The sequence below is a fragment of the Pyxicephalus adspersus genome, chromosome 1, assembly GCF_032062135.1.
Source record: "Pyxicephalus adspersus chromosome 1, UCB_Pads_2.0, whole genome shotgun sequence".
In the NCBI taxonomy this organism is placed as follows: Eukaryota; Metazoa; Chordata; class Amphibia; order Anura; family Pyxicephalidae; genus Pyxicephalus; species Pyxicephalus adspersus.
The window spans coordinates 107,332,175-107,347,358 of NC_092858.1; the positions used below are offsets into that span (position 1 = coordinate 107,332,175).

The window sequence follows — 15,184 nt, forward strand, 5'->3', positions numbered from 1 at the left end:
AGACTTTTGTTAATACGTTGTATCTGAAATGCTACTCATAGTTGTGTACGGACTATTCCAACACCGCATAAATCAAAACCTCTTCCCAAACCCAAAAGTGTCATTGCAAGTAGTGATTATTGGAAACAGCAATTTCCAAACTTTTTTTTTATTATGCTGCATTTCATCAGTCTAACTTTGAACGGGGGACTTTTTAATATAAAATGAAAGAGCAGCAAGGAATGGTAACCACTTTATAAACTGCATTGCTGAGAAAAATACATTTGCAGCCATTCAAAGATTTGTCTGAAATGTGTTTTAATGTGTTAAAATGTATTAAAACCAGTTTTGTGGGGTTGTTGTCTCTTACCCTGTTTGCTTTTATGTAGTAATTTTCATTAAGACTGTCATGTGTTTTGCTGCTAGCTTATGAACATTTTGGCTTTAATAGCTTTTTATTAGTTTTTACAAAAATATAAACAAAAAAAAAAACAAAAAACGGAAAAACACCAATTTTCAAATATCAATTCACAGAACTCCAGAACATACAAACACAAAAAAACAAAAAACAAAATACTTGTAACAAAACCATATCGCAGGCACTAGAATTTGTGTAGGACTATGGATCACATTAGATATGGTATACAAAACACAATTCTTGAAAACAGTATTCCATCAATAGACACAAGACACCGACAACATAGAGAGAGGGGAAAAAGGGAAGGGAAAGGCAGGTCGCACAAACAGCATATTTTTACTTTCTGGAACCGTACTTCCATCATACACCTACAGGTATATAGACCGCAGCATTCAATCCCAGCCAATAGGCATGTAATACTCGATCCATGGAGACCAGATCTTCTGAAATTTGGGCACGAAATCTGCTAGTAAAGCTCTCGTGTTCTCATTCACTAAAAACCAAGGCCATTTTTTACTTGCGCCAGGGTGGGAACAGCAGACCACCAGGCTTTGACTAATACCATTTTAGCATTTAAGTAAATAGATAGTCATTAATTTAAACTTGGTATTGGTACAAACAGAAGGCTTCAAGTTTAAAAGGACTGCCACAGAACGTTTAGGAAAGAAGCATCCAACAATAGTGTAAACCATTTGATATACACGCATCCAAAATCTTTTCACCTTGGGACATTCCCACCAAATATGATATAATGTTCCCGCTGTTCTACATCCCTGAATCAATCGCCAGAGCAAGTGGGTTATATCTTAGCCATGTACCATCGCATCAATGTGAAATTGGCTTCCACTGTCGACACATTTATGCTGCAATGTGCCACTGTATGCCAAATTTGTTCACAATCTTCCTGCTCTAGTGATAAGCCCAAGTCTGTTTCCCAGCGGGACACACATAGGAGGGGGAAGATGTACATTTCTGTACTAGGTCACTATACATGGCTGAGAGGACTCCCTTTGTATGAGGATCTTGTACACACACCTGCTCAGCCAGGTCAAGTTAAATGTATTTGAGGACCCCCCTAGCCTAGCCTGAACAAAATGTTTAATTTGTAATTAATTAAACATTTCTGATGATGGAGCTTCATGATTGTTGCGAAACAAAGTAAAGGGGAGTATCCTAAAGGGATTGATAAAATGATGTAGCCTATAAAGATCTTTCGCCACCCACCAGCTAAATTTCCTTGGTTCCTCCATTCTCAGTATAATGAGTAGGTTCCCTTTTGTGGGAGCCATGGGGGTATGTGGGAAATAAATCCACCACCCGTTATTTTATTTTTTTTTAGTATCCCAGACTCTCAGCGAATGCCACAGGATAGGATTAGGTATGTGGCGACGCTGGGAGCATGGGATCCACAATAGCACCGACACAAGTGCAGCCACTCCAGCTTCCAAAGACACCAACTAGGGGGGTCCCTCTATTATATAATATGCCAAGGCAGGCACCGCCTGTGCAGCGTTGGAATACTCAAGTGGGGACAGAAAGGCCCACCCTGCTCCGTAGTTGGAGGAAAGTACTCCGAGGAACCTGTGGGTGCTTGGAGCCCCAAAAAAACTCTTTATGTTGTAATAATTGCATAACGTGTGCAGGGATACCAACGGGTAAAACCCGCATACAGTACAGAAGTTTTGATATAATATAATTTTTAGCTTAATTCCTTTGAACCTTTCCATCTTTGTATTGTTCTTTTCCTTCAGATGTCATCTGGGTTATTTTGAGTGTGGAAGCTGGTGGTCTCTTGGGTGTCACACAGCAACTTTCTTCCTTCGACACAGAGTTCAACACTCAGCCTCATCGCAATGTAAGTGGTGACTACAACCCCTTTGCCTCACCGCAGAAGAATCGTTCCCCAGAAGGGGAGAACAAGGGCACCTGGCCTGAAACAGAGACTCCTGAAAGGGAACAGAATGGACTATCTCAGACCACTGTAAATATATGTGCAACAGATCGTCCAGCAAGCCATTCTGTAGCAACGTATAGAGAGGTGAGGTGCTGGGGTTTGCTACTGGAAAATGGCATTTAAAAGATCTCCTGTATGAGATCGTAAAGTTTATATGGTTCAATGCTAAGTTATGCAAGATTGGGCAGCGGTCCTAATTCTGGCCTGCCAAGAAATTTTGCTAGGGCAATGGGAAGTGGCAGAAAACACCTGGGCCCACTGGTTGCTGCTGTTACTTGTACATAAACAAAGTAGATACATAAATTCACTTGTTACTTGCTTCCTCTCCTAAATCTCTCAGATCTACAGCAGATCCCTGCAGAGGAAGCTAACAATTGGACTTCCTGTGCTGGATTTGTTTAGATATAAATTACAGTCAAGAGTAGAGGGATGCTGTATCACTTATGGATCTGTGCAGGCAAATGTCTGAAGGAGGCAGTTGTACTGGCTTGCCTGGTCTAGGAGTAAACAAAACTGAAGTGCCTGTAAGGACAGCCAGCCATGTTATTAGAGGAAGGTAAGCAATGGCTGGTGTGTGTACATGGTAGATTGTTGAATATTATGGCAAGTAAAGCTGTGCTATAGATCTAGAAATTGGTTAGTGGAATTAATCTTAGTTTAAAGTGTGTGTATTTACTCCTCACACTTGACAATACATTCTTCGGGTGCCTGGGCTGTACATTACTTTTTACTCCTGACCTCTGCAAACGGTACAACATACACTCCTAACCCCTGCACACTGTACAGTTAGCTAATAATTTGATTCTAATGGCCTTGATGGCCATTAGAACCCTTGTTTCTCCTCAGAAATTTTATGTCAGGGGGGGGGGGGGGGGGAAGCTGTAGCCGGGTGGTATAAAAGTGGGCGGGGCAAGACACTGCAAACTTAGAGCCCACAGGTATACAGTAACCCCTATTATTGTGTCACTGTTCTACCTACCACCTATACGTTGTGCTAACTTTCTAATGCCTGGCTTGTTAGAATGTCCAATTTTTTAATTTTTTTTTATTTTATGCTCCAACAGTCCAGTGCTGTGTATTTTAATCCAGCTGCCTAGTGTTCCATGTTTTAATCGTGTAATCCCTTGTAGTAGTGTAATATTGTGATCAATGTGATGTAACAAGTTAGGCTTAGTTCACATCAGCAGTAAAAAAATTGGCCCATTTTTCCTCCTCAGTGACTACTTGGCAACTGCTAAGCACCTGGGGTTTTTCAAGCAGCAGTGGTTACTGGCGAGAGGAATGTGAGGGTTAAATGTAGCAAATGCAACCTTACTGCCTGTGTGAATTCAGCCTAACTTCAGATGTGGCCTATATCTGGATAAACTTTTGTAAAAAAAAATTTTAATTGATCTGTCCCGAGCCCAGGGAGTCCCATGCTTGCTCAGCTTTCCTCTCCATTCTGATGCTCACCGTTTCATCAAGTGCTGATCTCATTGGGCATCCGTAAGATTGAACATTTTTTTTTTTTTTTTTTAACATTATAGGAAAGACCCTGATGTTATATTCCCAATGTCGGGCATGCACAGAAGGAGCAGTCCACAGCCACCTGGGATATGTCAAACAAATATCCCAGATTTTTTCTGCAGTCTTTACCATCATGACAGTAAGGATTGAAGAGGAAAAAAATATAAAAAAAAAATATTTTTCCATTATAAAGAAAGCAAAATGTCACCCTTTATAAAATGTTAAAATGTGGTGATGCTTTAAGAGCATCATGCATGTGATAGCAGATGGGGGCAGTACAACCAATGTCCCCCCCCCCCCCATCACTGCTTATATTCTATGGGCAAAAAAAAAACTGCCAATTAAATTTTATCCACCCAGTGTGTGTGTGTGTGTAGTTTGCTTGTCATATTCTGCAACCTAACAACTCACCGTGTTCAATCTTTAAGATCTCCAAAATTGTTGGATGTAATTACTCTACATTTTTAGGGTTCAAAGGTGACCCTCATAGCTACTAATAACTAGAATTTCTTATAATAATTTCAAGATATGGGAATCACGAGTTTAAAAACTTATGGAAATTTAACATTTGGGTTGCTGTTTCATAAGAGTGCACCTAGCAGCCCAAAATTGAAAATGCAAATTAAGAATCCCAAGGGGCCACATAGCAAGGAGCAATGGGTTGGGGCCCCTCAATTTTTTTTACATACCTTTCACAAAACTTTATTTTATTACTATGTTACTTTTTCTGCTTCTGTTCTTTGAACCATAATTTATCTGGAATGGGAGGCGCAGGAAACTGAAAATGTGGGTGCAAGTATGGATCAGATTTATAAACCTCCCTAAAATGTCATTGACATGGCATCATTAGAACATAAAAAAAACTTCTGCCCATCAAACTGTCCACTTCCCTACCTTGAACCCTAATTTCTCTAGAAGAGAGAGGTGCAGGTAAACAAAAATATAGATGAAAGTGGGGGCACTTGTGTCTAACACGCCCGAATCTTTCATCAAGACACGCTGCCCTGTTACACATGACCTACCCTACCAGTACCTAAACCCCAAGTTCGTTTTGATGGGCAGAGTTTTTTTTTGTTCTAATGATGCCACTGTGATAAAACTTTAGGGGGTGTTATCCACAGATGTTCCTCACACATTTTCAGTTTCCTACACCTCCCCATTCCAGAGAAATTGGGGTTCCAGTGTTAGAAATGGGCAGTAATGTTTAACAGGGCAGTGCGTTTGCCATAGTAATTAAATTTTAGTGTGTGTGTGAGGGGGAGTTATCGAAAATTGTCCCCCCGCCCGCACCTACATTTAAGCTATTGTACTCCCCACCATTCTAGGGATATTGGGGTTCAAAGAAGAGAAGCATGGATGATTTAGGACTCCAAGGCGCATTTGCTTTAACCTCCTGAGCGTTACACTGAGGTCTAGATTTCTGTACCAAAAGTGATCCACTGTTTTTCATGAAATTTTTTTAAATTGTAGACCTGTAACTTACAGAAATATGTCCGAACAAGGGTTCTAGTAGATAATATGAATATAAAAAATGTTTGAAACACACAATCATGTAAAAAAAAAAAAATTACTTTTAATAAAATTAAAGGAAAAACACAAAAATCAGCAATGTAAACAAATCATAAATACTGAAAAAGCAGTAACTCTGTATATTGTAAAGTACTATATTATTCTAAAACACCTCCCTAGTGTGACAATTTTTAAAACTTTGATTCTGTATTTATTGGAGTTTGTTTTGAATTATTTTGTATTTGATTGGATACGGGAGTTTGTATCCAATCCAATACAAAATAAGAATTTGAATTTCCAAGTTATTTACTTTTATTTTATTTTTTTTTATTTTCTTGTATTGGATTGGATGCTGGAGTTTGTATCCAATCCAATACAAAATGACAGTTTGAATTTACCAGGTATATACTTTGTAATTATTTGAATTATTTTGAATTGGATTGGATACGCAAGTTTGTATCCAATCAAATACAAAATATAAATTTGAATTTCCAAGTTATTTACTTTTATTTTTTTTTTTTTTTTTGTATTGGATTGGATACGCAAGTTTGTATCCAATCCAATACAAAATAAGAATTTGAATTTCCAAGTTATTTACTTTTATTTTATTTTTTTTTATTTTCTTGTATTGGATTGGATGCTGGAGTTTGTATCCAATCCAATACAAAATGACAGTTTGAATTTACCAGGTATATACTTTGTAATTATTTGAATTATTTTGTATTGGATTGGATACGCAAGTTTGTATCCAATCAAATACAAAATATAAATTTGAATTTCCAAGTTATTTACTTTTATTCTTTTTTTATTTTTTGTATTGGATTGGATACGCAAGTTTGTATCCAATCCAATACAAAATGACAGTTTGAATTTACCAGGTATATACTTTGTATTTATTTGAATCATTTTGTATTGGATTCAATACAGGAGTTTGTATTGAATCCAATACAAAATGAATGAATGAGTTTCAGTTTGAATTTCCCGCACACGCGCCGACGTCATCACGCACGCAGGGAGGAGCCGTCCGGTTTTTTTTTCTCCGCCGGACGGCTTCTCCCTGCAGAGATCATCCGACGCTGGAACGAGGACGACGTGGGACGATGAGCGGGTCCAGGTAAGATGCCGGCCGGCTTCTTACCGGTCCCGCTGTCACCCGACGAAGGCACCCGACGCTGGAGAGATCGGCGGACGATGATCGATGGAGGACGACGCTGGATGAGCACAGGGGGACCAGGTAAGTATGGATGTACAAAATCTCGGGCTTAACCATCCTTGCAGTTTTTTTTTGCCCGAGCGAAGGTCGGGCTTAACTGCAAGGTGGTTAAATACCGCAACCCCAATGTTGTATTTTCACAAGATTTTACAATTCTGATGGCCCCATATCATGAAATTTGTAAAAGCTTGGTTGCTGAAATTGTGAATAGTGGTAACGATAAGTGTTCCCTGTGCACCCTGAAAATTTCAAGTCATAATGACATACAGTTTAGGGGATATGAAGGTTTACACTGAGAGCTGTAAGGCTGAGGAATGTGTCATGCTGCATTTATACACACACACACACACACACACTGCTCTGTTGACGTCATTATACACGCCCACTGGGCGGATACATTGCACAATGTTACTTTTTTTTTTTTTTTTAAAGACTCATCACAGGTATGAGAGGGGGAGGGACAGTCTGTGTCCTGATCTCTTCATAGCTGTGCTGTGCTCTCCTCACTCCGCCCGGCTCTAATCAGCTATCAGTTCAGCTTGTGATTGTCCTTTCATAAGTATATTTAGTTAAGTTTATATTACTGTTTTTTTTTTTTTAGGGTTATTGTTAATATTTGAATGAATGGGATGTTTTTTTCTCCTCCTCTCTCAAACACCTGTAAAAGTCTGGGGGTTACTTTTAGGTGCCTGGGAGTGGTAAATTCCACGTATTTTACTGCTGATCTAAATTCAGCCTGAAGTAAAGCAAAATAATCCAGATCAGCTTAATAAAACAGGTTTATATTTATTGAGATGTAGGTGCTTATTAACTGCCTACATCTCAGGCATACAAAAATGATCATCACTTACAGGGGATGTAAGCAATGACAAATACATAATACCCTCAAACCTGTGAGATCTGGACCTTAGGGGCTCCTAGGACATGTTGGATGTAATCTTTATGTATGTGCATGCATTTCCAGTTTCTCTCAACAGTTTGGTAAATTGTAAGTTTAGGCTCACACTAAGGAAACTGTTAAAGATTCTGTTACTCTGTTGTGGGTTCTGTCTGTGTGTAAACTGTTCTCATTTTGTCTTTTACAGTGTCTCAGCTGTTTATCTTCACATAATCTGACATATATGGCTCTAACTAATTTTTTGAGTAGGGGTAGCTGAGCATACATGGGACATTTAAATATTATTTTTTTAGCAACACGAAGCATGTTACTTTAGTACCTGTGGAAAAAAATGAATTATGACAAAAACTATTTTTAATTTAAAAATGTTTGGCAGTTTATGTTTAGTTAAGCTATACCCTTTAAAGATGAGGATATAAAGTCTGAAGATGATATCCATAGTTGACGTAAACGTATCCAAAAATAGGCTAGGATTTTGATTTAGAATGTTTTTTTTTTTTTTTTTTTCTATGTTTTTACTATTATTGCATAGAACTATAATAGTTAAAACTATTATTGCATAATATTGCAAAAGTATAAGAGAGGGAAAATCTCTTCTCCTAGGCAATTGTCATTGCAACAAGTGTTTTTTATTGGAAGCCTTTTTGGCTTCTAAGCTATCTCTCTGAAAAGTTTTCCATGTTATGGTGATTTTCAGCCCTTTAAGAGAGGTTCCCTTCTGTTTTGCTGTTCCCTCTTTCCCAAGAAAACAGGGAACACAAGAAGAACTCAAGAAGAGAGCACAAAGAGGGAGAGTGGGCATTGTGTACCCAGCCTGATTTTCTAGTATGCATGCTGCTTAGGTTCAGCTAGCCACTCTACCCAAAGCTAAAGATATGACTAAAAGTATGTAGAAATAGGGATAATCTAGGGAATTTAGGACCAGGGAGGAAGAATCTAAAAGTTTGTGTAGGGGAAATGCTGGGTGATTACCCAGAAAACAACACACTGTCTGCAGCAAGAAGTATAGAATGAGAGGTGGGGAGATGTCTCTGCTCCTCCCATTTAAGGAGTTGTGCAATGGAGTAGAGACTTCTGGTACCTATACAGTACACTATGGTAATATCAATGACAAATGACAGATATATTTGGCCTAAATAATTGGATAAATGACCCTTAGTTGTTAGGGCTTCTTCCATCTGACGGTGCCTAACTTGCACACACAATTTATTTGTATAGGAATAGTCTAGGACGAGACCTACACAGCAAGTATATCTTTTGGTCTTTATCTGTGGACTATAATAGGGTTTTGAGTGTTAAATACATACTTGGTCACTTTATAAATTTGGATAGATCACACAGTTTGTGGTAGCTGGTGCTGTAAACATTGTTTTCTGTAAAACTGGTTGCTATCCCTTATGATATAGGGGTGCTTTAGGTCTTAACATTTGTAAAGGGCCAACATTTTATTTAGTGAATGCAGTACTATAGAAAACTCTCAGTCAGTAAACAAGTGATGGTCAAAGAATGCAGACATTCTGCAGGAGAATACATAATACTGTATATAGTTACATAGTTACTTAGTATGTCAGTTTGAAAAAAAAGTCCATTAAGTTCAACTACTAGGGAAATAAACATAACCCAGATATAAAACCCTATGAACATAGTTGGTCCAGAGGAAGGCAAAAAAACCCTGGTGCAATTTGCTTCCACAGGGGAAAAAAATCCTTCTTAATTCCATGAGGCAATAGGATGTTTCCTGGATCAACGGTCACTGCTATCTTTACTTTATAGCTTTATTACCCAGTTATATTCTGTGCTTCTAGAAAAGCATCCAACTTTTTCTTAAAGCAATCTATAGTAGTTGCTGAAACTAATTTCTGAAGGAGCCTATTCCACATTTTCAAAGACCTTACAGTGAAGAATCCCTTCCTTATCCGGAGCTTAAACTTTTTTTCCTCCAGACGCAAAGAGTGCCTTCTTGTATTTTTTAATGATCTCAAAGTAAATAATTTGGATGAGTTCTCTATATAAACCATTTATAAATTTACTCAGGGGGATCATATCCCCCCTTAAACGTCTCTTCTCAAAGGAGAAAAGATTCAGTTCAACTAATCTCCCCTCATAGCTGAGCTCCTCCATTCCTTTTATTAGTTGCCCTTCTCTGCACTTTCTCTAATTCCACAATGTCCTTTTTGTGAACTGGTGCCTAAAATTGGACTGGATATTCCAGATGTGGTCTGACCAATGCTTTGTACAGTGGCAGGATTATGTCTCCATCTCTGCAGTCTATTCCTCCATTAATACAAGAATGTTCTTTGCTAACTTTTGGTAATTGCAGCTTGGCATAGCATGTCATTATTAAGTCTATGATCCACCAGAACCCCCAGATCCTTTTCCATTCCTGACTCCCACAAATGTATTCCCCCTAGACAGTATGAAGCACACATGTTGTTAGCCCCCAAGTACATGACTTTACATTTATCTATATTAAATGTAATTTGCCACTTGGCTGCCCAATCAAACAGTACATCCAGGTCTGTGTGTAGATTATAGACATCCTGTATGAACCTAATTCCAATACATAGTTTGGTGTCAACTGCAAACAAAGAAATTGTACTTTTAATCCCAAACTCCATATCATTTATAAATATGTTAAACAGTAAAGGTCCTAACACTGAACCCTGGGGTACACCACTAATCACCTTAGACCATTCAGAGTATGAATCCTTAATCACTACCTTCTGGGTGCAGTCTTTAAACCAGTTCTTTATCCATTTAAAGATTGACTTTTCTAAACTAATTACCTTGACTTGCATATTAACAGTCTGCGGGGTACTGTGTCAAGTGCCTTAGCAAAGTCCAAGTACACTATATCGACTGCTATTCCACTATCTACCTGTTTACTTCCTCATAAAAAGAGAGTACATTTGTTTGACAACTTCGGTTTTTCTTGAAGCCATGCTATCACTTACAATATTTTCTAGCAGAAACTCCCTTATGTGGTTCTTTATCAAACTGTCTAGGACCTTTCCAACAATGGACCTTAAACCAACCAGTCTGTACTTATCTGGTAATGACTTTGCTCCCTTTTTAAAGGTAGGCAAAACATTAGCCTTACTGGAAGAGTCAGTCTCTAAAAATTAGTAATAATGGCTTTGAAATAACTGAGCTCTGCTCTTTGAGGACATGTGGATGTAATCCATCGGGTCCTGGTGCTTTGTCAACCTTAATTTTGCTCAACTGTTTCTCAGTAATATCAATTCTGAGCCATTGTGACTCATTTAAGGCAGTGACATTGCTATTATGAATTTTGACCTGAGCTTTGCCATTTTCCCTTTGTGTACACAGTGTAAATCCGCCTTTTCTTTATCCCCAGTTACCAACCCAGAAACATCATTTAAGCGGCCTACATGCTCAGATCTGATCTATTTTGCTATTAAAAAAATGTGGGGGGTTTGCCTTAGTTTCTTCTGCAATGTCTTTCATTTTGCAAATTTTAACTCCTTTGTACATCTTTTGTTGCATTCTTTATATTTTTCAAACAATGCAGGTGATTCTTCATTTTTATATTTTTGGAATGTCCTTTTCTTGTGCCTTATGGCTTTGGGTCTGAAGACATGCTTTAGGAGTCATACACAGGTGTAATTACATAGAAATTACCGCCCCTTTAAAAATCAGTTGTACATCATTACATTTTCTCAGTTAAATAGGCAGCTGAATTCCACACACCACACAGAAATGTAGTGCAGGCTTCACATTTAAACATTTAGCATATATCCGTGAGTTCCTGCATTTTGCGCTGCAGTGCACAGACAAGTTGCAGATGATGTGCCATTAACAATGTATATAGTACCCCAGTGCACCAACACAGGTCATCTGTATTACTGTGCTCTGTGTAAGAAGCTCATTTTTTTTGTAAATTACATAATGAATATACATCATAGCAGTATGTAAATTTCTAAGGTTTCCACATGTAGCACCTTTTAATGTTTAAGATTTGGTATCCAGGCAAGTAGAATGTGAAATGCTATGATACTTCTCTGGGGTTTTTTGTTTAGACCGTATTTTTCGGACTATAAGACGCTCCGGCCTATAAGACGCTCCGGCCTATAAGACGCACCCAATTTTAAAGGAGAAAAACCTAGAAAAAAAAGATTCTGAACAAAATAATAAAAAATCACTCTGTGTCAATGTATCCCCTTCTAATCACTCTGTGTCAATGTATCCCCTTCTAATCACTCTGACACAGAGTGATCAGAAGGGGATACATTGACACAGAGTGATTAGAAGGGGATACATTGACACAATGTATCCCCTTCTGATCACCCTGTGCCAAAAAATCATACTCACCCGATACCGCGATCCCGCGATGCTGTGGGCTTCTTCTTCTCCTCGCTCTCCTCCTGGCTGCAGCGCGTGTCCCCTCCTCCTCTGAGCGAGGAGAAGCCGACACGCATACCCCAGCGATCCCATAAGCAGGCTGATCCAGCCTGCTTACCGGATCGCGGGGGTACGGGTGTCGACTTCTCCTCGCTCAGAGGAGGAGGAGACACGCGCTGCAGCCGGGAGGAGAGCGAGGAGAAGAAGAAGCCCACAGCATCGCGGGATCGCGGTATCGGGTGAGTATGATTTTTTTTAATTACCAGTATATTTAACATGTATTCGGTGTATAAGACGCACCCACTTTTCCCCCCTAGTTTTGGGGAAGAAAAAGTGCGTCTTATAGTCCGAAAAATACGGTAATTGTTTTAGGATGTTTTTAAAGTGTTTCAATTCATTCATTTATGCATGGAATAAAAAGCAATATAGTCTGTGAAATTGAACAAATCATGGCTCAACACATGCAGGTGCTAATTTCAGTTGTCTGAAATGGCGGTTCTCCCTTTGTCATTGCCTTCATTTTTCCTCATCAGGAGGGCCAAGTTGGCAGCTACATGCTTAACTGAGACTCTGCTAACCCAGAGATGCCAGATGTAAATCCTGTGCTTAGAAATGTACATCACAGATCACCTTGCTAAAGCAGTCCCTCATTTTGTGACTTGATACAAAGTTTTTGCTGTCCCCTGCTTTCAGTGATTTATTTTGCTTTGGGTTGTGTTTTTTTTTTTTTTTTTTTTCCCAAGTTCAAGTTATTTCAAGGTAATTCAAATCCTCTCCCCTTAGGCTTAATCATTCATCTGACTGCTTCTTAATGATGAGCTGTTAAAAAATATTTTATAGTTACTGTGTATTGTCAAAGTCAAAAATGTATTTATGTAGGCTTGCATTGTTTATCTTCTGATAGTCTTCTTTTCTTTTTCTCCTCTAGAGTATGCATGGGCCTTACCCTTTTGGAGAATCCTAAAAGCAGCTTTATTCTTGTCCCATGCCTTGTGTCCTGTTTGCACTCCTTGAAATAGGACATCTTTTGCAAGTTACCTACTGAAGATCACTTGAGAGAGAATAGTGTTGGTGACCCTGAAAATTATACTCTGGGTGCTGCCTTTTTGCTCCTTTTTAAAAAGGATCCTTTTGCCCCTTTTTTGTTTTTTTTTTGTTTTTTTGTTTTTTTTTTATTTCTTGTTTTTGCACAGCCTTTGCACGCCAGCTATGATAAGACCGCAAGGACATGGGTACAAATGTTAATGTGTAGACTTTTATTGTTTGTCACCTAAAAGCCATGGTTTCCAGTTGTTTGATAAAAATCTGTGAATAGTTTAATATTCAGATGCCTAAATACTAAATGTAGTTTTTTCCAAATACAGCCTTTAAAGAAAATTTATAAAAAAAAGTTGCTAAAATGCTTAGTTCAATTATTGATTACTCTTAAAAGTGCAGATGTAAATGTTATTATAAGAGTTTTTTTTTTTTTTTCCTTAGAGGGAGTAGAATTAGAGGGAGGTAAAAAAAAAAAAAGACAAGAGGCCACAAAGTTCAGTAGATTTCCATCTTCACAAGTAATTCTCCATAATACTAACGTCAAAGATCTGGGCCCAAGCTTTTTAAATGTTGTTTATATGTGTACAGACAGGACAAACACTATCCGAGAATCAGATAAAATTGGCTTTACCGTTTTTAGAGAAAGAACTAGAGTTGTCTTCATTATTGTTCTAAACCATGGTAGAAAATCGTAAAAGGCGACAGATCAAGTCCCTGTAAAACTCTTTGCGTGTACCTACAATTAAATAATAAACATACACTGCTGAAAGTATATAAGGTTTATGTGGTAACATAATAATCAATTTAGATTTAAATAACTTTTAACAAAGAATTTAAAAGTGCATCAATTCCATAATTTCAACTTCCTTCCAGGTGCAATGTGATTGTCTTATATTGTTTGGCTTTCAGTGATAATACTCTGGGAAGATGGCAGTGTAATGGGCAGTTTTCTGAAATGGCAGTAATGTTTTTAAATGCTTGTAATTATTGATTCATGGAAGGGTTAAATATATTACTTTTTTAAGATTAGTTTGTATACTTTCTGCAGCATGTTGTTTATTATAATAAACTATGCATACATATATTTCTTTTCTGTTGCTTGGTGGTAGCAGCTGCCTGTGGCCAATAAGTGTAGTAAATTAGAATGCTCACTCCTCCTGCAACTTCTTCATTTTATGTTAGCCCAATAAGAGCAATGTCTGAGTATGTGGGTGCCATTTTAGTTAAACATTCAGTTACAAAATGAGTATAGGTTTCCTATGAAGCTGGTAGGCATCTTCTTTCTACAAAAATCATTTCACACAGCATTTAATTTGAGGACAGCTCTGTAATTAAAGTGACATTTTATTTAGGTATATTATATCCTAAAAGATTACACTACGTATGGTAGGTTGTGTAGCTGGGATTGTCAGTTGTCATTTGTATTTTTCCCACCAGGGGTCAGTTTTATAAAAGGTGGAGGAATGTGTTTTCCGTATTGATATTTGCATTTGCTGAGTGTAAAATGATGGTAGAAACCTGTCATTTGACTTGACTTTCTTTCAGATTTTATAGGTCTGCGGCTTTTTGTCAACACAATTGTTAATGGCTTAAAATATTTAACACACAGCCCGCCAATGTTTCCAAAGTTCTTCAGTCTCTGCCTAAAGTTGTGTTTTCTCTTCATGTTTCCTTAAGAAGAAATACTCGGCATATTGTTCATAGTGTATGCCTCTAAAATGCAATTGTTTTTGTAGCTGCTGTCAATGAGACTGGGTTTTCCTAAAACGAAATTTCCCACTGCATGTTTGTGTCTTCTCTTGTAAACAAGTAGGCTAGTTATCAATGTGTATGGATCAAGAACACACGCTTTTTGTACTGAGGAGATTGGCATACAATGTTTGGGAATTCATCATGAAGGTATTATTGTAGGAACATGCTTTTCAGCCCTGCCACCTAAACGCAAAATATATATAATTATATAAAAAATAGATATAATTTTGGGACAAAACGTTCCTTGTTTCATGTATTTTTTTATGGGTTGAGTGTTCAGTAGGTAGGGTGTGTGCTTAGGGTCAGACATGCATGAGATGAGTGTGCAGAGTGTTTGTTTTTTTTTTGTTTGTTTGTTTTTTTTTTTTTTTTTTTTTTGATCGGGTGGGGGTTGGAAGGGACTGAAGTGCTTGGAAAACTGAAAAACATGATAAAATTAGGATTTTATTCCTTATTGTTTAAAGAATATTTCTATCAATAAATTAACATGGAATTAAACTGCCTCATATCTTGTACTTCAACATTGTTGATTTTTCCACATATTGTGTAAAAGTT

The 15,184-nt window shown here is 37.8% G+C and overlaps 1 protein-coding gene across 3 annotated transcripts in view; it reads left to right on the forward strand.

Annotated features, from left to right (window-relative positions):
• ILRUN (inflammation and lipid regulator with UBA-like and NBR1-like domains) overlaps positions 1-15,184 on the forward strand; it is a 48,186-nt gene that overhangs the window by 12,824 nt on the left and 20,178 nt on the right. Inside the window, exons 4-6 of one of the 3 annotated variants that reach the window (XR_011922307.1) lie at positions 2,149-2,435; positions 3,878-3,996; positions 12,768-15,135. Coding sequence is in view for 2 of the 3 variants with exons in the window: in XM_072423053.1 (XP_072279154.1) it covers positions 2,149-2,435; positions 12,768-12,803 (323 nt within the window). In the remaining variant the exon portion in view is untranslated. Of the gene's footprint in view, positions 1-2,148; positions 2,436-3,877; positions 3,997-12,767; positions 15,136-15,184 lie in introns of those variants that run through there. The other 2 variants (XM_072423053.1, XM_072423043.1) reach the window with 2 other exon arrangements.